This window comes from Pleurodeles waltl, chromosome 5, assembly GCF_031143425.1.
Source record: "Pleurodeles waltl isolate 20211129_DDA chromosome 5, aPleWal1.hap1.20221129, whole genome shotgun sequence".
Classification (NCBI taxonomy): Eukaryota; Metazoa; Chordata; class Amphibia; order Caudata; family Salamandridae; genus Pleurodeles; species Pleurodeles waltl.
The window spans coordinates 478,608,830-478,634,848 of NC_090444.1; the positions used below are offsets into that span (position 1 = coordinate 478,608,830).

General features: G+C 44.2%; 1 protein-coding gene across 2 annotated transcripts in view; it reads left to right on the forward strand.

Moving 5' to 3' along the window:
* LRP11 (LDL receptor related protein 11) overlaps positions 1-26,019 on the forward strand; it is a 298,888-nt gene that overhangs the window by 253,646 nt on the left and 19,223 nt on the right. For both annotated transcript variants that reach the window (XM_069234298.1, XM_069234299.1), the window contains one exon: positions 14,746-14,844. In XM_069234298.1, the coding sequence (XP_069090399.1) occupies positions 14,746-14,844 (99 nt within the window). The remainder of the gene's footprint in view (positions 1-14,745; positions 14,845-26,019) is intronic.

Consider the following 26,019-nt stretch of genomic DNA (forward strand, 5'->3'; position numbering starts at 1 on the left):
CCCATATACGTGTAGTGGGACATTATTACCTCATTACAGGAGGCACACCATATAGTAACACTACTATACAAATCACTTAAGATGGACAAACCCAGGACTGTGGCAGTGGCACACGCAGCATGGGGAGCGAACCTGCCATAGCCATTGACGGACGGAGAAGGGAAACGGACATATGCGTTGGTCAAGGGTTTTTCTGCAACACAAGGTTTAAATTGGCACATTTCAATTTTGTGCACTGTACATATTTAACACTGGTCAGGCTTAGTTGAATGTACAGAGATATGGGTGCAGCCAGCGCCAGGTGTGGGGCGGAAGGTGCATCTTTTTTTTACACATGGAATGTGAATCTACTGGAATGCATGCATGATAGATGCAGGTGGTGGCACGATTGCAAGCTGCAACAAAGTTGGACTTTGGGGTATTGTACAAAGAGTGTTTGCTGGGACTTGTCAGTAGGCCTAAGGGGGGGTAAGATAGTGTAGAAATGTTTGCAGTTGGCAAATGGCTGTAAGTTGCTTGGGGCAGAGGCATTCCTCGCTGAGGCTGTGGGTGAAGGATGTTATGGAATGGCCAATAGCCGAAGAAGTCCACATTAAACTACACAGATAGGGTGAAGTACTACAAGACAACTTGGAGGTCTGGGCTGGGTTACTAGAAACACAGTCGCAAAATGCTGGGAATGTAACTCTGCAGGGGCATACACCCAAGAGGAACGAAGAGACTGGGGAAGGGACTAATCAGACTAGTGACTCTGTCCAACACCCATGAATAAGGGGAAAGCAATATGGGGATGATAAGGGTAAAGGAATGGTTGTGACTTTTGAAGTAGTGAGAGTGTGGCACACAACTCCTGGTCTGGGCTTTGTCAATGGGGGTGGTTTTAGAGAGACCAGAAGAAATACCACCAGACTCCTCCTTAGGTGGGATTAGCAAGCATGATTAATTTATGTACCTTTTTGGGGGTCTTGTATCTGTTACTGCTGTGGGGGTGGGGGGCATATTGACTGACCTATGGTAAGACATGATACATAGACATTGCATGGGTTGTACTCTGATTATGTTTGACCGTGATCCTACAAAGGTGGGATACCTGTACTAAAACTTGTAATCATTTTTTTTTTTTAAACCCTTGGGAACAATGTGCTTCAAAGTAAAAGGTGTACTGTCGCTGTTTGGGGTGGAGGTGGCACCATACATCGCACATGCCAGTGGCAGTAAGGAATTTTGCAAAGTACAAAGGCCCCCTCTGTAGAGGTGCTCTTTTCCCGGTTTTACCTGGTTGTCAGTCGAGCATTATATTAAGGTCTCCTCACATAATTGGTATCCCAGTTGAGAATTGCAGGATAAAGCTGACCAAGTTGTTCAAGGAAGGTGGGTGTCCCAGCAGGAGTCTACCGGTGTGAAGGGCAGATAATTTTTTAATAACATGGCAGCTCCATGTGATTCCCTCTTTAATCTGGCATGCCCAATCATTGAGAACCCCTGTCACAAAAGAAAGGGACGGTTTCTGTCCATAAAGTGGGTTTTCTGTAACAGTTTGCCCCATATTGTTTGGACGTTATGAGCGTTGCCCCTCTGTTGGTCTTAATGAATAAACTGTTACTTCCAGATTATAATTTGTAAAAGTTTAATTTGTAAAATTTGTAAAAGTTTGCAAAAATGTGTATAATTTGTAAAAGTATCTTTAGATGTATTGGTCATGTGGGGTTACATGGTGATTGTTTCTGACTTTTTTGTTGTGTTGCTGTTGAAAGGTCATGCGTAACTGAAGAAAACATAACCCAAACTCCTCCCTTCTCCAACACACCACGTTCCACCCTACACATCTCACCCTACACATCTCCAACTCACAGTATCTGTCATTTGATGCATGCCCTAGGCTCCACCGGTGTGGCTGATTACCCACGGGGAGCTGTGCAACTGAACATCCTATCCCTATAGTAAAACACACAAAAATAGCAGTTCCGGAAAGTTGTTGGCCCGACTCCTTTGGCTGATTCCGCATCCACCCAGTGCAGAATATTATCTAAAATCTGGCAAAAGTCTGTGTAGTTAGAAAGGAGCAGTGTGAGCAGAATTTCAAGGAAAAAGAATGCTCAAGAAAAATGCGTGCAACACAGTTCAAGGTGTTTAAAAGCGGGTCACGTTCTTAGTCTGGCTCTCTTGTTTAGGAATGACTGCCACTTCAGCCAACCCTCTCTCGTCCCTAGAGCAGGTGGGCTCCAGCTCCCTTTCCTCACATTGATCTGCAAGGGGATCAATGTTCAATTATGTCAACGTCTCCGCCTTTTTTGCCTCTGGGTTCTATTTCAGATTTTCCCTTTCCTCGGCATAGTCCTAAGCTGTCTGTGGTGACTCAAAGAACAACAGCATACCATGAACATTAAACCTCAGTTCAATGGGACACATTAAGACCTATTCCCGTTTTGTAGCTCTTACCTTTTCCTTCAGTGTGAGAAAGGAGCACGGCTGTCAGCGCGCTTGGTGTGTGTATAGTCAGTGGGCAAAAATCTATGGGCTGCAGTACTTCCCAAAGAGTTTGTCAGTGTTTGAGACTATTTGCAATCATTCCTTTGATCAACTTTTGTGTGCTTAATGCCCTGAGTGCCAAAGGTATGCCCGGACGTGGAGCCCTTGCTTGCTGCACCACAGGATCCAAGGTATAGCTCAATGACCAGGCTTAACAGGACCAAAATGGGCCTGGGATTGGTTGTGTTCCCTTCTAGAAGGGGGTCTTTCCTGACAGTTCCAGATGGACTGTTTCCATGAGGGGCAAGATCAGTACTAATTTGCATAAAGCAGGACTCTGTCTAAAGTGTCACAGTTGGTGAAAAAGACATAGGCTGGAAATCTACCCAGAGCAATTGCTAATGGTATAGACCAGTGGTTCGCAACCTGTGGTCCGGGGACCCCTGGGGGTCTGCGAAGCCTTCTCAGGGGTTCCGCAAGAGCCTAGAAAATTAAAAAATATTAACAAATATTGACACATTAGGTCCCCAGCTTCCAGTAATGACTCGTACGGGGGTCCCCGGGTTCCCATGATGATTCAGTGGGGGTCCCTGGGTTCCATTAATGTTAAAGTGGGGGTCCACAGAAATCAAAAGGTTGGGAACCACTGGTATAGACTATTTGCAAGCATGCCTCTCATCACCTTTTATGTGTCGTGATATAGTCTGGAAACAAAATAACTTTGTTAGACTTCGATTATGAGGATAGCATCTCTAGCCATATAGTTTAGGAGGCATACAATAACTGGGTGGGCCCAGCGCGGATGGTGGGTGGTCTTAGTGTTCAGCTCCTAGTGGGCCTTCTCTTTTACAAAGCTGTGAGAGATTTTCTACATGGGACAGGACATCAACTTCTTGGTGATACATTGTGCAGGATTTGAGCCTTCCAAACTCTCTGGCATTACTACTATGCACAGGTTGTTTGTGTGGGCTTTGCTTTAGCGTCCTCTACCCTGTCCTCCAGTTGCTTTGCAGTAGAAGACAAGTTGAGCGATCATGCCTTTAAAAGTTTAAAGTGTTTTCTCCGCCTTAGGAATTTAGCTCTCTCCTTGTGACATTTTCTCCATAGTTTTGCAAAAACATGCCCAATCGTACTTTGTCTATCCTGCCTTCAAGTGGTGCTCTGGTCTCTTTTATGGGTTGCAATTAGGACCTCTTTGGTTGAGGCCATGCGGTCTATATATCTTGCAGCTTCTGGAGAATCCACCTGCACAGTCAGTGCAGGTCTGGCACACTTGTTCATCTTAGTTTAAGTGCCTGGGTTGCCTTACCCTTGACAATGATTATGACTGTTGATGCCAGAATATGCAAATGTACAGGCAAGGGCACTCCAGATCGGAGAAGAGCATCTCCCAGGAAGCAGGGTCCAGGAGTCAAAAAGAGAGGCAGCCATGTTGACGGAGCCCAAGGGGGGCACACAGAATTCCTGCTTCTACCTCTTCACCAGCTGGTAAATAGCAGGTATTTTCTGTGGTCTGATCTCTTGACCTCTGTCACTGTCGGCGGTGTGCTCCTATGTCACACTTCATAACATATTTATGTTCGGTATCTGGATATGGCAGACAAACATGTTAATATGTGTTGTCATGGTCAGCGTAGTACACCACATATGAGGGAAAAGGTGATGTGTATATCCAGGCACCAACAGTACAGGAATAAATGTGAATGAGCACATCAGTACATTCCTCCTTATGCCAGTCTAACTTCCCTTTAATTTACTTTCCAGGAGTGATCCGAAGACAGGTTTCCAACAGTATTGGCACCATTTTTGTTAAAAATGTGCTTCCTTTTGAGAAGTATGTCTGTCATCTTTGTATGCTGGCTACCACCCGTAACCGACCTCTCTGTCAAGTGTATTAAAACATTTCACCATGATCACTTTCAAGTTTGTCATGTTGTCTTAATTAGTATTTGTAGTGGAACTGCAATAGTAAGCAGATGAAGACAGGCTTTGATGCAAGGAGTAGGAGATGCCTTTGAGTGTTTAATAGGTGACATGGAGCGGGTGGAAGATGCTGCTGTACTTTCCCGGAATTCACTATGCTTACCCACTGTTGCCTGGGTGCAGCACTAAACTCTGTCCTCGTGATGGTGACTACACATGAATGCCTAGAGCCCTTGCGCTGGATCCTAACTCCTCACTTGAAGGCACTGTGAAAACCATTTGTCCACTCAAGACATGGACAGGTGTCAACCCTGCCTCATTGCGTCAACCTATCCATTCGCAGGCACCATACCTATGAGACACTAGTTGTAAACGACAGTCAAAATTATATTGCCAGTAACAACTAGGTTCTGTGTTACCTGAAAGACCCGACAATCAACCACAAACTAAGAAACCCTAATGGAATTAAAGGAAAAGCTTTCCACAGTGAGCCTCTGCAGTTTTGCTTACTGCAGTGCTTGTAAACAAGTAAGTATTGCATAATTTCACATGACTTTAAATAAGAGATTAGCAGCAAATAAAAAGTGAAAGGGGATGTGAGTTTTACGCACGGGGAAATTAGTCACATGGCCAATTACCCTTGCCGATTTGTATGTTCTTTGCAAGGTTCCTGCTGCTATCGATATGAATAAGAACGTAGCACATCCCAGTCCAGTGTCTGTGATGTGCAGAAAACATTTCTGATCTTCAATAAAGCAGTGGAACGGGGGTGTGAAGACTAGTTTTCTGTGTGCTTTAATTTATCCCGTCCTTAACATAATGGAATGTATTTTGCATTGGAGACTTAGGGGCATATTAATGAGCCCTTTGCAGCACCGAAGTGTCACTTTTTGTGACGGTCCGGCGGCGCAAACTACAAAATCTTATCAATGAGGCCACACAAAGCCACTTTGCTTGGCTTTGAATGGTCTCATAGATATGGAGTAAGGCAAGACTGAGTAATTAAATGCGTTGCCTTACTCTGCGCCAGGGAGGATTCCCATGGGTGTTGCGATGAGTTTTACCACACAACACCCATGGATTTTGATGCACCACCAGATTTACGAGAGCCTGTAAACCTGGGGAAGTGCCAAAACCCTACGCCTTCTCATGGGAGGCACAACAAGGAGAAATATTTTCAGTTCTCCTATTCTATGTGTGCTGCATTCTGACATAACGTAGCAAGTTGATTACATGAACACGAGACCCACTTTGTCAGTCTAATGAAGATATAATGTACCTAGGGAGACATGAATAACTCTGAAAAATGCTGGACACGCTGAACCTGTGATGACAAAAAAGAGTTATTGGATTCTGTGCCGAGTAGGCTAGTGAAGAGTAAACTATTATTATGTTAATTTTTCTAAAGCGCACAAATACCATTGCAGCTTATCCTGGCGCTGAGAGAATTGAATAGGAACTATAAGAAGAAGGAGACTGACTCCTATCCAGCCAGGTCTTCAAGGCTTTCCTGAACTGCAGCAGATCATGTGTTTTGCACAGAGTAAGGAGTCCATTCAAGAGTTTGGCTGCCACCACCAAAATGGCCTTTTCTCCAGAACGTGCCCGCCTAAATCTTTGTAAAGTTATCAAGAAAATATCCTTGGTGCAAAGAGTGCGACCAGGAACATAGGTACAGATTTTTTTTTTTCCTCAAGTAAGAAGGGCCGGTTTCGTGCAAAGCTCTTAGACGTGACAGAGGGTTTTAAAAATCATCCTTTTTTCCTACCACGAGCCAGTGCAAGTTGTCCAGTGAAGATGAGGCGGAAGTGAAATGTTAAAGGCCAAGAGCAAGTTTTACAGCTGCTTTTTGAATCCTTAGTAGTTTTTTTCATGAATCCTGATAAACCAGGAAAAACGAGTTCTAATAGTCCAGGTGTTCAAAAGTGTCGCCTGGATCAGCACCTGGTGGGCCAGTAGAGGAGGAATGGTGAGATCTCCCTCATTACCCTCAGCAAGAAGAAACAGAGGGAAACTAGATGATTGACTTGTTTTTCAAACAATAGCTCTGGCTCCAAATTGAAGCCTGGCTTTTTCACAGCCTGATGGATGGGTTGGTCCCAGAAGAAGGCCATAAGTCAGAGGGAAAATTCCTGATCAAATGAGAATGGTTTATCCAAAACACGTCCATTTTGTCAGATTTAAACTTCAAGATATTGAATTGTAGCCAAGACGAGACTGCTGACGTGCACTAATAGAAGGACTCAAAACAGGCTACACCCGACTGGTCCACCACAATATTTATTGGGGTATCTTCTGCATGGTTCATGCAGTTAAGGCCAAAACTAATTAAGCCGATAGACGATTTTAGATGTTAAAAAGAGTCGAGCTTAAGGCAGACCCTTGAAGCACGCTTTGGTATATTGTCCTGAAGTCCGACAAAAAAGGAAGCAGGTAGACTGCTTGGGACCTATCTTCTAAGTAAGATTTGCACTGCTGACGTGCATACCACCTGATTCTGATTTCCAACAGCCCAGACAGCAAGATGTCCCTGTGAAGAATGTCAAGAAGTAACCCTGTGTTAAAAGCAGCAAACAAGGCCCAGCAGCACAAGTGCTGTGGAGTCTCCCTTGTCTGCCAAAATTTGCAAGTCATCTAACATCGAAAGTAAACCTAGTTTCTTGCTCTGGGACGTACGGACAGACTATACTGGACCTAGGGTCTAATTGTGTTCCATAAATCCAGAAAACAGCTGGTTTGTGTGCTTTTGGAGAGCGAACAGTAAAAAATTACTTTTGAAGAGTTTTCGGCTGCAAAAATCATCTTGTTGTAGAATTCAGCTTTAGCTACAACAATTCGTTTTCTAAATATTATTCAAGGCCTTTTTATACCTCTAATCTAGCAGAGATGGGGTAATCCAAATACCATAATTTTTTCGATTGTTTGCATTTTACTTTGGCTTTTTTCAAAGTAGAGGAATGTATCGCGGAGAGAAGTGTTTCCCGCTTGACAATGAACTTCATTAGGGACACCACTCCATCGAATACTGTCTCTACTTATTGGGTATACTGCTCACATCCCATAACTGGATTATGTATCCAATTAGCTCTGCTAAAAAATATTGATGAAATCGTAAATGGATATGTGGGCAATTGGAGTTTCTTTTGGACATCGAAAGGAGTGTCCTGTTCTTTAAGAAAGTACGAGTGTTGGCATGCCTGGAGCCCAAAGGAACTTTCACTGGGTGGAGAAAAAGTTTTTTTTTTGTGTGTGAAAAAACCTCACCCACCAGGGTTACCCCTTGGTGGAATGCTTCATCATTGGTTTTCCTCCCGTTCTGCTGCAGAACAAGGCGTGCTGCGGCCGATGGAATATATGGGAGAACTGTTATAGTTTCATCAATGTGAATACTAAGAGGGATAGGAGTGTGGGATCTCAGGTGTGTTAAAAATACCTGCCTCTGGATGGTATTACTAATTTAATATGTCTTGCATATTGCGTGGTATGGTTAAAAGAGGGGAGTTGGGGGGGGGGGTATATTATGTATCTTACCTTCTAAGCGGTCTACATGTTTCGGAGTCTACCCGTAGACTTCTCTTCAGGACCAAGGTGGACTCCCTAGTGTCACTCCTCGATTAGCTACCACTAGTGAAAGCACTAACATTAAATGCTCTAAGGTATGATGTGGTCCACACACTAAAGTAAAGTAATATCCATTATTACTGATGGCCTTCTGGAAATCTTTTAGTGTATACGCTTTTGCCTCATAGATCCTCCGGGAGAGGGATGTACTTGCACACATTCATCAAAGCAACACTCCCGCTTTTTGTCTAATTCTCACCTCCCCGGGGTCCAAAAACACCCAATGATTAAATTGATCAAACAATGGTCAGTCCACTCCTGAGATAGTGTCAACACAATGTACTGTTTCTGTTGACCCAAAAATTATATCATGCATATGGCATTTTTTATGTGTTGGACTTTGCACTCGCTGATGGAGCTCCAGGGATGCCTGCCATCAACAAATCTGACAGCCAGATGATTCAGAGGGAGTTTTGCCTAGATGTTTAATATCTACCACTACTATAAAATTGGCATGAGTTAAAGCAAAGGGAGTAGATCTAGGAATGGTTCTATGAAGTATTCAGCTGGGTCTGGTGGACGATAGCAAACACCATCATTCAGTAAAACCGAGACGGGAAATCCTGTGTTTCATCCCTAAAGTGGACTAAAACACAGGCCACACCACAATGAAACCACATGCACAAACTATAGTGTGTGGAGCCATTCAGACGTGAGATATGTGATGTTCGATGGCATCTGTCGCTGTAGATACACATGGTATGCATGCATGAGCTCGCCATCTGGTGTTGGGTCGGAGTGTTACAAGTTGTTTTTCTTCGAAGAAGTGTTTTCGAGTCACGGGACCGAGTGACTCCTCCTTCTGTGCTCATTGCGCATGGGCGTCGACTCCATCTTCGATTGTTTTCTTTCCGCCATCGGGTTCGGACGTGTTCCTGTCGCTCCGAGTTTCGGAACGGAAAGATAGCTGAAAAGGGAAGATTTTCGACGGTATCGTTGCGATCCGGTTAGAGATAGACACATACGACGACGCGTTGAACATCGAAGCGCTTCGGTGCCCTTCGGGGTAGATTTCGGCACCCCGTCGGGGCCTAGTCGGCCCGACCGCGTGGAGAACAACGCCGATGGAACGGACCCCGTTTCGATTCTGCCCCGAATGCCACAACAAATATCCTTATACGGACCTACATTCGGTCTGTAACCTGTGCCTGTCACCCGAGCACAGCGAAGAATCCTGTGAGGCCTGTCGGGCGTTCCGGTCCCGAAAAACTCTGCGCGACCGTCGAGCGAGAAGACTGCAGATGGCGTCCACGCCAAAAGAGCGTCGACAGTTCGAGACAGAAGAGGAACAGGAGGAATCCTTTTCCATCCAGGATTCAGACTCCGACGAGCTAGACTCTACAAAAACTGTGAGTAAGACGTCGAGATCAGACCTTAAAAAAGGAAAGAAGGCCCAGGGGACGCCACTGCCAACCGGCCATGGCTCCACCCAAATTCTCGGTGACCAACAATCGGCACCGAAAAAGGCCCATTCAGTGTCGAGATCGTCCGACTCCGGTCGAGACACCGGCACGCAGCCTCCTCGGGACCGAGAGAGTGCTAAACAGAAGCATTGACACCGAGAGTTCGGTGTCGACACGGATCGACGCCGAGACAGTGGCGCCGAAGACCATAGAGGCCAAGAATTTTCGGCACAGAAAAAGAGGAAGGTTACCTCGGAGCCGAAAAAACAATCGACAGGGTTTTCGGAGCCGAAAAAAGCGACATCAGACCCTGTTTCTGGCTCCTATACTGAAGAGCATTCTATGTCTTCTCAAATGAAGAAACATAGATTTGAACAAGAACTGCAATCCACTGACGTGGATCACACGCAAAAGCGTATCTTTATTCAGCAGGGGACTGGGAAGATCAGTACCCTTCCACCTGTCAAACGAAAGAGAACGCTTCAGTTTACTTCTCAGCAACAAACAGCACAAAAGGTAACACCTCCTCCCTCACCTCCACCTGTAACTCCGGCTTCGCCAACTTACACCCCGTCACATTCGCCAGCTCACACCGCCATGAGCCACGATGACCAAGATCAGGATGCGTGGGACTTGTACGACGCACCAGTGTCTGATAACAGCCCAGACACATACCCAACTAGGCCATCACCACCGGAAGACAGCACAGCCTACTCACAAGTGGTGGCTAGAGCAGCACTATTCCATAATGTGGAACTCCACTCGGAACAAGTAGAGGATGATTTTTTATTTAACACCCTCTCTTCAACCCACAGCTCCTACCAAAGCCTGCCGATGCTCCCAGGCATGCTACGCCATGCAAAGGACATTTTCAAGGAGCCAGTTAAAAGTAGGGCAGTGACGCCTAGGGTGGACAAAAAGTATAAGGCGCCTCCTACGGACCCTGTATTCATCACCTCTCAGCTGCCACCAGATTCTGTGGTGGTAGGGGCTGCCAGAAAACGGGCAAATTCACACACTTCTGGGGATGCACCTCCCCCAGATAAAGAAAGTAGGAAGTTCGATGCAGCCGGGAAGAGGGTTGCTGTCCAAGCAGCAAACCAGTGGCGCATCGCAAATTCACAAGCGCTGCTAGCGCGATACGACAGAGCCCACTGGGATGAGATGCAGCATCTCATTGAACATCTCCCAAAAGATCTGCAAAAAAGAGCAAAACAGGTTGTTGAGGAGGGTCAAAACATTTCCAACAATCAAATACGCTCCTCCATGGATGCAGCAGACACGGCCGCAAGGACCATTAATACGTCGGTTACCATCCGTAGGCACGCATGGCTCAGAACGTCTGGATTCAAGCCAGAAATTCAGCAGGCAGTGCTTAACATGCCAGTAAACGAAAAACTTCTGTTCGGTCCGGAGGTCGACACAGCCATAGAAAAGCTCAAGAAGGACACTGACACTGCCAAGGCCATGGGCGCACTCTACTCCCCGCAGAGCAGAGGATCTTATAACACCTTCCGCAAAACACCTTTTAGAGGAGGGTTTCGGGGTCAGGCCACACAAGCTAGCACCTCACAGTCCGCACCGCCCACCTACCAGGGACAGTACAGGGGAGGTTTTCGGGGCCAGTATAGAGGGGGGCAATTCCCTAGGAATAGGGGAAGATTTCAAAGCCCCAAAACCACTACCAACAAGCAGTGACTCACATGTCACACACCCCTCCCACACAACACCAGTGGGGGGGAGGATACGTCAATATTACGAAGCATGGGACAAAATAACTACAGACACATGGGTCCTAGCAATTATCCAGCATGGTTATTGCATAGAATTCCTGCAATTCCCTCCAGACATACCACCAAAATCACAAAATTTATCAAAATACCATTCACAGCTTCTAGAGATAGAAGTTCAAGCACTACTGCAAAAAAATGCAATAGAATTAGTACCAAGCACACAAATAAACACAGGAGTTTATTCACTGTACTTCTTGATACCAAAAAAGGACGAAACACTGAGACCAATTCTAGACCTCAGAGTAGTAAACACATTCATCAAATCAGACCACTTTCACATGGTCACACTACAAGAAGTGTTACCATTGCTCAAAAAACACAACTACATGACAACCCTAGACCTCAAGGACGCATATTTCCATATACCAATACATCAATCACACAGGAAATATCTAAGGTTTGTATTCAAAGGAATACATTACCAATTCAAAGTATTGCCTTTTGGTTTAACAACCGCTCCAAGAGTATTCACAAAATGCCTAGCAGTAGTCGCTGCACACATCAGAAGGCAGCAAATACATGTGTTCCCGTATCTAGACGACTGGCTAATCAAAACCAGTTCGCTCACACAATGCTCAAACCACACAAATCAAGTCATACAAACCCTCTACAAACTAGGGTTCACCGTCAACTTTGCAAAATCAAACATTCTGCCAAGCAAAGTACAGCAATATCTAGGAGCCATAATAGACACGACAAAAGGAGTAGCAACGCCAACTCCACAAAGGATCCACAATTTCAACAGGGTCATTCAACACATGTCTCCAAACCAAACAATACAAGCAAGAACAATACTACAGCTCCTAGGCATGATGTCCTCATGCATAGCCATTGTCCCAAACGCAAGACTGCACATGAGGCCCTTACAACAGTGCCTAGCCTCACAGTGGTCTCAAGCACAGGGTCACCTTCTAGATCTGGTGTTGCTAGACCGCCAAACTTACCTCTCGCTTCTATGGTGGAACAGTATAAATTTAAACATAGGGCGGCCTTTCCAAGACCCAGTGCCAGAGTACGTAATAACAACAGATGCTTCCATGACAGGGTGGGGAGCACATCTCAATCAACACAACATAAGAGGACAATGGAACATACATCAAACAAAACTGCATATAAATCATCTAGAATTATTAGCAGTTTTTCAAGCACTAAAAGCTTTCCAACCAATCATAACCCACAAATACATCCTTGTCAAAACAGACAACATGACAACGATGTATTATCTAAACAAACAAGGAGGAACACATTCAACGCAGTTAAGCTTGTTAGCTCAAAAAATATGGAAGTGGGCAATCCACCATCAGATTGGTCTAATAGCACAGTTTATTCCGGGGATCCAGAATCAGCTGGCAGACAATCTCTCTCGAGATCACCAGCAAGTCCACGAATGGGAAATCCACCCACAGATTCTGAACACCTACTTCACACTCTGGGGAACACCACAAATAGACTTATTTGCAACAAAAGAGAACGCAAAATGCCAAAACTTCGCGTCCAGATACCCACACAAGCAATCCCAAGGCAATGCCCTATGGATGAACTGGTCAGGAATATTTGCTTACGCTTTTCCTCCTCTCCCTCTCCTTCCTTACCTAGTAAACAAATTGAGTCAAAACAAACTCAAACTCATTTTAATAGCACCAACTTGGGCAAGACAACCCTGGTACACAACACTGCTAGATCTGTCTGTAGTACCACACATCAAACTGCCCAACAAACCAGATCTGTTAACGCAACACAACCAACAGATCAGACACCCGGACCCAGCATCGCTGAATCTAGCAATCTGGCTCCTGAAATCCTAGAATTCGGACACTTATAACTTAGCCAAGAGTGTATGGAAGTCATAAAGCAGGCCAGAAGGCCATCCACTAGACACTGCTACGCAAGTAAGTGGAAAAGATTTGTTTGGTACTGCCATCATAATCAGATACAACCGCTAGATGCAACTCCAAAACATATAGTAAATTACTTGCTCCATTTACAAAAAGCAAAGCTAGCCTTCTCTTCTATTAAAATACACCTTGCAGCAATATCTGCATACCTGCAAACTACCTATTCAACTTCCTTGTATAGGATACCAGTTATCAAAGCATTTATAGAAGGGCTTAAAAGAATTATACCACCAAGAACACCACCTGTTCCTTCATGGAACCTAAACGTGGTTCTAACAAGACTCATGGGCCCACCTTTCGAACCCATGCACTCTTGCGGAATACAATTCCTAACCTGGAAAGTTGCCTTTCTCATCGCCATTACATCTCTAAGAAGAGTAAGTGAAATTCAAGCGTTCACAACACAAGAGCCTTTTATACAAATACATAAAAATAAGGTCGTCCTACGACCTAATCCAAAATTTTTACCAAAAGTTATTTCACCATTCCATCTAAATCAAACGGTAGAACTACCAGTATTTTTCCCACAGCCAGATTCTGTGGCTGAAAGAGCACTACATACATTAGATGTCAAAAGAGCATTAATGTACTACATTGACAGAACAAAGAACATCAGAAAAACTAAACAGCTATTTATTGCATTCCAAAAACCTCATGCAGGTAACCCAATATCAAAACAAGGTATAGCCAGATGGATAGTTAAATGCATCCAAATCTGCTACCTTAAAGCAAAAAGACAACTGCCCATTACTCCCAGGGCACATTCAACAAGGAAAAAAGGTGCTTCAATGGCCTTTTTAGGAAACATCCCAATGCAGGAAATATGTAAGGCAGCCACTTGGTCTACGCCTCACACATTCACCAAACACTACTGTATAGATGTGCTATCCGCACAACAAGCTACAGTAGGTCAAGCTGTATTAAGAACTCTATTTCAGACAACTTCTACTCCTACAGGCTAAACCACCGCTTATGGGGAACTAACTGCTTACTAGTCTATGCATACCATGTGTATCTACAGCGACAGATGCCATCGAACTGAAAATGTCACTTACCCAGTGTACATCTGTTCGTGGCATCAGTCGCTGAGATTCACATGGACCCACCCACCTCCCCGGAAGCCTGTAGCAGTTCAGAAGTTACCTTCAATTTTGTACATTTGTATATATATTATTTAATCCTTTAATAGGTACATACTTACATTTTTCATTGCGCGGGCACTATTACTATAGTACAACTCCTACCTCACCCTCTGCGGGGAAAACAATCGAAGATGGAGTCGACGCCCATGCGCAATGAGCACAGAAGGAGGAGTCACTCGGTCCCGTGACTCGAAAACACTTCTTCGAAGAAAAACAACTTGTAACACTCCGACCCAACACCAGATGGCGAGCTCATGCATGCATACCATGTGAATCTCAGCGACTGATGCCACGAACAGATGTACACTGGGTAAGTGACATTTTCATTCCTTCCTTTTCAAGGATGCTGACAGGGGCAAAAATATTTCACTAATTTGTAACACAAGGTATTCTCTTGTTCAGTGTAAAATCTCTGAATAGTTTCACTTGCCTTTGCATGTCCCGATAAGTGAATGAATAACGTAGCATCCTTTATTCTGATCTGCTTGTTGTTTTTCAGATATTGGTTCTTTGGGAAAAGCGAAAGAAACTATGAACGACAATGCTAAAATCAGATCACAAGGAAAGGTAGCAGGAGGTCATCCTGTCCCAGAAACAGGTAAGCAGCAAACATTGAGAAATGTTACATTTCACATGCATCAGTTTGTAAAACACGAACCATGCCCCATTGGCATCAGAGTGATGTACTAGGGTATATTTTATACATTAGGGCAGTAATTTTCTTGGTACCCTGACTAGCAAGATTGTGTTATAAAATAACACAAATGTAGCATCCTGTGCATGGAAAAGGCCACAATAGGGAGACACACTTTACACGGAGGGTGGGGGGGGGGTCACTTCAAAGTTGCACATTAGGCATCTTTAAAACAAGCAAATTATAATGTGTGCAAATCAAACACTAGAGTTTGGTTTACTAGGCAGGCAGGAAGTAAAAGGTAAGCATTTTCTAGGTGGAATAATCACAGAGGTCAATTATGGCATTTAAGAAGGCCTAGGAAACATAACATTGTCACATGTGAAATTAATTGAACAGATAAAAGGAATATTTAGCAAGGCTGGTAAAAACAGATGCAGTGAGGTGGAATCTTCCAGAGAGAACTGTTTGAGAGTTGTTATGGCGGGTAATCTTTCTTTTGTGAGATATTCTTCAGTGAGAAGGATTTGAGTTCAACCTGAAGATACTGGGGAGGGGCAAGGAGTTCCAGAGTTTTGGGGGCATTCTTATGAAAGTCTGCTTTATTGTCCTGTGCTTTATTAACCTTGGAGAGAGGAGTGTTCTTTTTTTTTTTTTTTTTTCTTTACTTCTGGACACGGATGCTCCTCTGCAGAGCTTTTGTTGATAATTTGAACTTGCATCTTTGCAGTGAAAAGCTTCAGTGATCACCTAACAAAGGCACTAGATATGCATTTGCATGGTGAATAGCTTTTAGAGAGACTAATCATGGGTTAGGAAGCCAAGTTAGTGGGACAAATCCATAATCTAGTGTATTTTCTTAGGAATATATAGAGTTCCATTTTCCTTGGCACCTTAATTTGATAAATGGATCCCTGTGCAGAACTTTTATGTAGGCCCCAATATGGATCCTTTTGTCTTGTGTGATACCCAAAATATTTGCCTTTTTAATCACGTCCGGGAAAATCCTGAAGTCCTCGATAGAGATAAACCAAGATATAATAGAGAATTTTTCCTGGTATCAAGATAGCAATTGGAATTCAGTTTTCAACAAATTGAGAGAGTTTATTTAGCATTATCTAACATTATCCAGGAATTGATTCTGTCAAGGTATTTTATGAGGAAAAACACTTCCCCAACAGAGTGTTTCCTAGATAAACCCAGGTGCCATGATCATACTGGTGGTTAATACCAACAACATTAGGTTGTTCACTGTTGGTTTCAAGTACAGGTTGAAGATCAAGTATGGAAGCTTGTGGTACACTGTGTCGTGGGGTATGTAGGAGAGCAGTGAGCACTATTATGGATTTTATTTTTCCAGTTCCAAAGCTATCGTGAGAACCACTTCATCACTGGGTCCTGAAATCCCAGGGTGTTCCTCAGTCCATCAGGAAGAATGTAATGATTGAAAGTGTTGAATGCAGTGGAGAGATGATGTAAGACATGGAGGCGTACTGTTTAATAAGTTGAAAGGAACATCAGCCGTGGGAAAGGTAGTGATACATGTGATTTAACTGGCCTAAAGACACACAAGTCATTTTCTTTCCAAATAACTTATATTTGTTTTTTCACATAGCAGAAAAATAGCATTGCATTAATGGAACAAAGAAAGTAAAAGACAAAATAAATAGCACAACCCCCACTCTCCCATTTCCCCCTCAGATCCCATCCTATTGATCCTCTATATTTATTTGTAGACATATTCAAACCTCTCTGAGTGACCATAATACTTATCGCCTCAAATAGAAATCATCCTCAAGGCTTCTTTTCTGTCTTCTGGATGAGCATTAATTGCAATGATCATAGGGATCTCAGCTAGGCCATTGTAATCTAGTGTGCCGTAAGATTGTCTATTAACGCCCCCCAACTTTGATCGTATGTGTGAGAAGTTCTGTAAATCAGATGTTAGATTCTCCTTTGCCAATAGAGACCACAACTTGTTTGTCTATTCCTACTTGTTCGGGACTACTGCCAACTTCCATTTTTGTGTGAGTAGCTATTTAGCTGCTAATATCATTTTGCTCACTATGCACCAATCTTTGTCAGCAATTTACAGCCTGCTAGCAGGAGAAGGAGCAAAATCGTTGTGAGTTCAGGTTTCAGCGAGTAGTCCAGTACTCCCCTGATGTGACTTAAGATCTTTTTCCAATACGTTTGTAGCGCTGAGCAGGGCCACCACACATGGATCCCGTCCACTATTTGTCCACAACCCCGCCAACATAGGCTTGTGTCTGTAAACATGTTCTGCAACTTTTTTGAGGTGTACTGCCATAGTTTCAAATATTAATAACATGGATTCCTTATTCTGTACACTTCTACACAACATTGGGATGTCTGCCCACAAGTTTTCCCATTTCCTTTATGGTATTCCCTTTCCAGGATACTTTCCTATCTCCGCATAACTGTCCATCCAACAGATGGGCTCTAGCCATGAGAACTCAAAACATTCTGGAGATGATACTCTTAAGTGAAGTATAATTTGGGAATGTTTCCCATTCTGTCAGGTCCCTAGTGACCGACACCTTATGAATCGGGTAAAATGTCCAATGCCTTAGTTGCCAGTACCCCATTCTATCTGGTTTCATCCATTCAGGCTCTTATTTGGATCGCTTGAAGGTTTTGTTCGCCCTCCCTTTCAAAGAGGTCCGTTCGCTATACCTCCACCCTCTGTCTTCATTTTTTCATTATCTCTTGGTATTCCCAGAGTGAAATTAGAGTTCCTCAATAAGGGGGTGAAGGTGGATGGTAATGTTATAAGGTGTGTCTTTTTAGTGTTGTGGCCGTGTCCAGCCTTATATTTCTTTTGATAATTTATTTATAAGGTGACACGTATAGGTTACAATGTCACAGAAAGAGAGTACCAGGAGTAGTTCAACCCCACACACACTCCCGTTTGAGTCAGAAACTGTGCAACCACAAACTGTGTGGTGGATTTAGTAGAGAGAAAGGGACTGGCATGACACTATAATGTGTGTGAGACCACCTAGTCCGTAAAAGGAACTCCCTCTCACGCACAGCCATTTCTTACACCCTAATCTAAGCTGGAGATTATGCGCCAATATAGCACAATTTGAACAGGGCCAAAGAGTCCCTTTCTCTCTACTAAATCCCCCACACCGTTTTGGACACGTATAGTGTAACCATCAATTACACTTAGAGGTCAACACTAATCTTTGGTCTCAGATATGAGTGAGATACCATCCTAACAATCAACATCAATAAGATCAAATCAATAAACATTAAGTTCAAGCATTTATTGCCCTTTAGATTAACAATGCTAAAATCATGTAAATCAAAAGCAAGACCAAATGATACAAGTACAAAAATGATACAGGCTGACCAAATCTTCTAAAGAATCTTAACCTAGACAGTATTTATCATTAGACATTCAAGAACCACCATGCAGAATAACAACAATAACTAATGAATGATAGACACAGAATACGTTTAGTTATCGCAGATACATTTGTTTACAATCAATTTTATGAACAGTCGAATTTAGATTGTGGCATCTTTAACTAATACTCTAACTTGATATGCATGTTTGGGCTTCATGCAAAAAGAAAAGAAGACTCAACTTAATTTGGAAAACATCTGACAATGGCACTAACCAAAAATAACGGTTGGGTTTTCTAGAGAGAGAAAACTTAAAAATCTACAAGAAAGACAAATGCACATTTGGTTATACCTCTCCTAAATGGATAAGCAAGAAGCCATGTCTTCATCAGTGGAGCATCGTCTGGTCTTCTTCATTGGGCAATGTCGTAAAAGGGAACAGTTCAGTAGTGTTTGGCCTTAATGCATCTGAACTGTCAATGGCAGAAAGCCAAAGACACATCACATCAAGCACTAGCAGAGTATATGAAAATCCGAACTAACATTACCTCAGTTTTGCTATATTAAATCCCTAGAAAGCAACTAACTAACTTTCTATTGTTCAGTCTATGGGGTGGTTTAAGTTAGAGCCAATTAGCTTTTCTCCACGTTTCAGAAGTATCTTTTCTTCATTTTCTGCATTCATGATTGGCTCATCTTCTGACACTGCAGTCACCAGTTTCTGCAGTAGAATACAATTGTTGCAGGTTATAGATGAGCACTGAAGACTGTTGTCCCTATACACACATTATCTCATCTCAGGAAGACAGACACATGTTATAACATAATAACATAACATTTCTACAATAAGCAAGTCACACAGGATGCTTAGAGAAACCTCTTTTGCAGAGTTAACATTTTTAAACATTGCCTCTGGAACATTACTAAACTGTGAAGCCTTTTTAAAACCATTACTAAAACATGAAGAATAAAACATTTCATAATATTTAGACTGTTAATTTTTATAGTACATATTAATATTCATGTTTCAGTACATTTAATTATGAATAGACAAAATACATTTTCTTTTAACAGTTATTATGTCAAACCACATTGTGGGGGTCATTACGACCTCGGCGGTCTTTTGAAAAGACCGCCGAGGCCGCGGGAGACAGAATACCGCCATTGCCGGCGGTATTCCTGTCTCCCTATTATGACATTTCAGCTGGGCCAGCGGACGGTAACAGTGTTACCGTCCACTGGCTCAGCGGAAATGTCACATCAACATTGCAGCCGGCTCGTAATAGAGCCAGTGGCAATGCTGATGTGCAGCGGGTGCAGTAGCACTTCGGGCAGTGAAATGCGCGACGGGGCTATGCCTGGGGGCCCCTGCACTGCCCATGCCAAGGTCCCCTTACCGCCGGCCTTTCAATGGCGGTGTGTACCGTCACGGACAGACCGGCGGTCGAGGACTCATAATCCCCAGGACAGACGGAATCCTGGCAGGAAAATGGAGGGGCCGGCGGTATGGCCGTGGCAATTCCGCCACGGTCATAATTGCTGGCGGAACACCGCCAGCCTGTTGGCGGTGTTACCGCCAACATACCGCCGGCCGCCAGGGTCGTAATGACCCCCTGTGTCTGATACCAGAGTGATCATATTTTCCAAAATACATGTTTTCAGCTTAACTTTTTAATACATGTTATTTCATTTTATTCTAATGACACAATTTTTATTAATAATGTTTGTACTCCAACAGTGTCCCTGTACCACATTTCCATTGTGAGATCTAGGATCTCAGATAAATAACAGATTGCTTGTCTCTCTGTTTTTGCCAGCCAGGTAGGATCCCAGGGTGCTTTTCCCCACTGCCACCCTATCCATGTAGTTTCAATGTCTCTCTGATTCCCTAATAGACCATTCGAATAGGCTCTTCAGTGGTGAGGCATTATAATATAGTTTGATATGTGGTAGACACGGCTCTCCTGATTTCTGTGTGGTATTTGGAACTCTCACAAGAACCTTGTGTTTTAACCAGCCCAGATGAAAGCATCAGTTGCTGTCTATAGGTCTGTCAAGTCTACATTGGGGATTTTCACAGAAGGTGCCTGGAAAAGGTATAGACGTCTACACAGGGCATTCATTTTGATTGCTGGCACTCTACCTGGCCATAAAATGTATACATGCTGCTACTTCACCAGGACTGCCTTTATGTGTTAATAAGCTTAGGGTAGTTTTTCCTATATAATGTGCATATTTTGGTGTAAAATATACTCTAGGGTATTTAATTTTATTCTTTGCCCACCTAATTTGTCTAGTTATTATCTGATCCCCCTCCTGAGGTGCCAAGCTAATCCCCATTGCTTCTGTTTTTGCTTTGAATTCCTGACCAGGAGCTGCATCTGCAGAGGAAGCTTGAGGCCACTGGCAGAAAGGCACACAGGTCCTTCAACATTAATAGGATATCATCTGCAAATAAATCAATCTTGAGGACCTCCTCACTGAATCTCATTCCCTCTTTCTATGAGTGTCGTCTAGTATACGCTGCCAGCGCTTCCACTATCAGTATAAATAATAGCAGGGATAAAGGGACATCCTTGATGTGTTCCTCGGGTCAAACCAAAAAGATCTGAGCTGTTTCCGTTGCCCAGCACCCTTGCCCTCGGTCTCTGGCAGTTGGCAGCTATCCATTTTTGCATGCTGGGTCCCAAACCTAAGCGTGTTGGGTCCCAATCTTATTTCTTCCAGAACCCTAAACAGAAAGCCCCAGCTCACCCTATTGAGTGTTTTTTTTGCATCTGTTGATAGGAGCAAAAAAATTGAGCTTATGAAAGCTAGACTTCAAGTGCAGGGCCCTGCAGATATTATTCACAGTCTGTTGATTAACACAGATCCCGATTGATCAGGGTGTATCAGGTAAAGTACATGTGGGGCTAAATGATTCGCCAGCACCTTGGTGTAAATCTATATATCCGAATTCAGTAGTGTTACAGGGAGGAAAAAGCTACACTGTTCTGCTGGTTTCCCCTCTTTTTGATTTAGGGAAACTTTGAGTTACAGTATCAGACTGGAGGCAGGAATTTAACACTTGTACAGGTTTCAGACCAGCTCTGGGCTATGTTTGGAAGAAACAAAAAATGGTTTTGTTAACCCATCAGGTCCCAGAGATTTGTTAGGAGGAAGGTCCCTGATTGCTTTCCCGATTTCCTCCTGGGTTATTTACATTACTTATGCTTTGCTGTTTGCCGTCGTCAAATTTGGTAAGGCAGCGGCCACTACTGAGTGTATTTCCATCATATCGGACCCTTCTGATGTATAGAGGGTTGTATAATAGTTAAAAATGTGTTCGTTTTCGTCTTCTCCTCTATTCTCTCTCACAATGGGAACCTGTCAGTGCCAGAATGCAGGTGGCCACTGTCGTTCCTCTGGGTCTGTTAACAGGAGACTATTTTATTAGTTTTTTGTAAAAAAAATCTGTTTTAGGAATAACACATTTTTTGCTGTTGGAAGTAAATTCAGCTTCCCTCTCGATTTAGTCACCCTCTCCAGTGCTATTATGGATTTGCCAACATCTGTTTATGCTCCATTTCCGCTGTCACTGTTTTAGCAATCAGGGACACTTTTCTTAATGTATTTCCCCATCTAATGCGTGCCTTTTCTGATATGCACTGAGCTAATTTTAATGGTTTCAGTGCATCCCATAATGTGTGTGGGCATGCACCCCTTCTCATTCTCATCAACAAAGTGTTTGACATGTCTCTAGTTGCCTGATCAGTTACCTTATCCCAGAACATCGATTTAGCAGATCTCCAGAGTGCCATTCTTCCGCGATCCCGTACATATTCTCCCTCCCATAAGACAATCTACTGGTCAGAGATTGTGCATGGGCCATTCACAGTGGTTAATTCGTAAATAAAAACGTGCCGGAGCCCAAAGCCCTCCTCTGAAGCAAGCACCTGCTGCAGTTAATTAAATGTGCAAGCACTGAATACTGAGGCAGTGAAAAGCTTAAACCATCTCAGGCCTCTTTAATCCATTTTCAGGCACTCCCTGCACCTTCAGCTCACTCTTGCAGCTTTTTACTTTCTCCCTTTGTGCCACTTTTTCGTTTTTCTCTTCCTCCGCCTTTCCCATATGTATCTTTTGCTCACAGTAAATGCCTGTTGCAGAAAACTAAGTGCTGGTGCTCCACACCGGGAACTACTGTCTCAAATGAAGCACTGGCCATACGTTCTATCTCTTGTCCTTTCCACCCAGGCCTGCATACCCCACTCTAACTGTATCCTCGAATAGGAACTGTACACGTGGGAGTTCTCCTCTTTCATTGGGCATCTATCTCGCCATATTTCAAGTAGCCCCATATTTCCCAGTTTTGCAGCAAATGAGGTGACTTTGCATTTTGTAGGAAACACCTGTGGCGTCTGTCTTGTTCTGCGTTAGGGGCAATATTAAAATCTCCCACCCACAGTGGATACGTTGATTCCATGCTTCTGTTTTAGTATGAAGATATTCTACGAAATTGTCTTTTGCTGTGTTCGGGTGTAGACATCTAAGCCTCTACTCTGATACTTGCCTGATATGTAAAGGAATCCTCCCTCTCGTCCATCCCTAACTTTGATTGGATTTTCTAATTGGAGGTCCCTCAGGATCCCAATCATAAAAAGAAACATTGAGGTGAAAAGAGTGTAGGGTAAAATATATGTTTCATGGGGTGAGTATCTGACAATCTCAAGTGGGTCTCTTGTGGGCAAATGATGTCTGGACTGTTCTCTCCGATATCCTTTCATATCTTGTGTCTCTTAACTAGAGAGTTCACTCCCCTGACATTCCATGATAATATTTTAAGCATCAAGGATGTTCAAGTTCTATGCGACTGCATGCTGAGAGTGGTAATCTCGTTTCCTCTGTATGAATTCTTGAAATCTCTATATTTGTTATGGGACCTGTTTCATGATTCCCTTTCTAACCAGCTCTGTTAGAAATGGGGCAAGTGGATACACTTGCCAAGTCGAATTTGCAGTTAAGATATGCACACACAGACACTGCAGTGGCAGGTCTGAACCATGTTTACAGGGCCACTAATGTGGGTGGCACAACCAGTGCTGCAGGCCCACTAGTAGCATTTGATTTACAGGCCCTGTGCACCTCTAGTGCACTGTACTAGGGACTTACCAGTAAATCATATATGCCAATCATGAAAAGCCAATTACATACAAATTTTATTCAGGAGCACTTGCTCTTTAGCACTGGATTGCAGTGGTAAAGTGCCCAGAGTAACACAAATAGCGAAAACAGAGTCCAGCACACATCAACAACCTGGGAAACAGAGGCAAAATGTTAGGGGAGACCACGCCAAGGATGAAAAGTCTAACTCGTGTCCCTCCCCATCTGAAAGTGGGGAGTAACGTCCCAGCCTCATGGGAGTTCTAATCACTAAGGCGCAAGAATCTGGACAGACCATCAGCATTGGTGTGTTCTGTGACAGCTTGGTATTCCACCAAAAAGTCCATCCCCTGTGGGGAAATGGACCACCTCAACAGTTTTGGATTCTCATCCCTCATCTGCATTAACCATCTGAGGGGCCTGTGGTCGGTCTGAACCCGGAAGTGAGTCCCAAACAAGTAGGGTCTTAGCTTCCTCAGCTCCCAGACCACAGCAAAAGCTTCACGCTCTATGGCACTCCACCTACATTCCCTGGGAAGAGACCTCCTGCTAATGAAGGCTACAGATTGATCTAGGCCCTCTTCATTAAGCTGTGAGAGTACTGCTCTAATACCATGCTCTGAGGTGTCTGTTTGCACAACATACTCCTTGGAGTAGTCAGGTGCCTTCAGCACAGGTGCTCTGCACATGGCAGCCTTCAGAGCATCAAAAGCCATCTGGCAAGACTCAGTCCAGATCACCTTGCTGGGCTGCTTTTTGGATGTCAACTCAGTCAAGGGAGCAACAATTGTTCCATACTCCTTGACAAACCTCCTATAGTAACCTGTGAGACCTAAAAAGACTCTCACTGCAGTCTAGGTCTTGGGAGGCTCCCAAGCCAGAATTCTATCAATCTTTGGCTGTAGGGGTGCCATCTGGTCACTCCCCACCTGGTGTCCCAAGTTGTGAGAAAGTAGCCTCTTTCTAGCATGGTTACCCCCACTTTTGGCCTGTTTGTGAGTGTGTGTCAGTGTGCTTTTACTGTGTCACTGGGATCCTGCTAGCCAGGACCCCAGTGCTCATAGTTTGTGGCCTAATGTGTATGCCTGTGTAGTGCCTAACTGTGTCATTGAGGCTCTGCTAACCAGAACCTCAGTGCTTTTGCTCTCTCTGCTTTTAAATTTGTCACTGTAGGCCAGTGACTTAATTTACCAATTTCAATTGGCATACTGGACCCCCCTTATAAATCCTTAGTATATGGTACCTAGGTACCCAGGGCATTGGGGTTCCAGGAGATCCATATGGGCTGCAGCATTTCTTTTCCCACCCATAGGGAGCTCAGACTAACCCTTACACAGGACTGCCATTGCAGCCTGCGTGAAATAGTGCACACACTATTTCACAGCCATTTTCACTGCACTTAGGTAATTTAAAAGTCACCTATATGTCTAACCTTCACTTGCTGAAGGCTAGGTACAAAGTTACTAAGTGTGAGGGCACCCTTGCACTAGCAGAGGTGCCCCCACATAGTTCGGGGCCATTTCCCCGGACTTTGTGAGTGCAGGGACACCATTACACGCGTGCACTACATTTAGGTCAATACCTATATGTAGCTTTACAATGGTAACTCCAAATATGGCCATGTAACATGTTTAAGATCATTACATTGTCCGCCCCTTCCAAATCTGGTATTGGGGAGCCAATTCCATGCATCCTGGGGCCTCCACCATGGACCCCCAGTACTGCCAAACAGCTCTCTGAGGCTTGCACTACAGCTACAGCTGCTGCCACCTCACAGACAGGGTTCTGCCCTCCTGGGGTCTGGGAAGCCCAGTCCCAGGAAGGCAGAACAAAGCATTTCCTCTGAGAGCAGGGTGTTACACCCTCTCCCTTTGGAAATAGGTGTTACAGGCTGGGGAGGTGTAGCCTCCCCCAGCCTCTGGAAATGCTTTGAATGGCACAGATGGAGCCCTCCTTGCATAAACCAGTCTACACCGGTTCAGGGACCTCTTCTCCCCTGCTCTGGTGGGAAACTGGACAAAGGAAAGGGGAGTGAGCACTCCCCTGTCCATCACCACCCCAGGGGTGGTGCCCAGAGCTCCTCCAGTGTGTCCCAGACTTAAGCCATCTTGCTTTGCAAGGTGTGGGGGCACTCTGGAGGGCTCTGAGTGGCCAGTGCCACCAGGTGACATCAGAGACCCCTCCTGATAGTTCCATAGCCGATAAGGAAGCCAATCCCCCTCTCAGGGCTATTTAGGGTCTCTCCTGTGGGTTCTCTTCAGATTCTGCTTGCAAGTTTCCTTCAGGAATCCTCTGCAGCAACTTCATACTCTTCTGACCTCGGATCAACCGCAGCCTGCTCCATGAAATGCTGTAACTGCAACAAAGTGTCTACAAGATAAACCTTTCTTCAGCAACCTCAGCTCCAAGTCAGCAACTGCACCTGTTTCTACATGTGCATGCTCTGGGGACTCCCTGTCTTCATCCTGCACCAGAAGGACCGAAGAAATCTCCCGTGGAGTGACAGTCACTCCCCTGCTCCAAGCAAGCACCTTCCAAGGCGACGACCGGTACCCTGGGACTCCTCTCACAGCAACGAGCGTGCTCCTAAGGACACAGAGGGTGGACATCATCGACATAGAC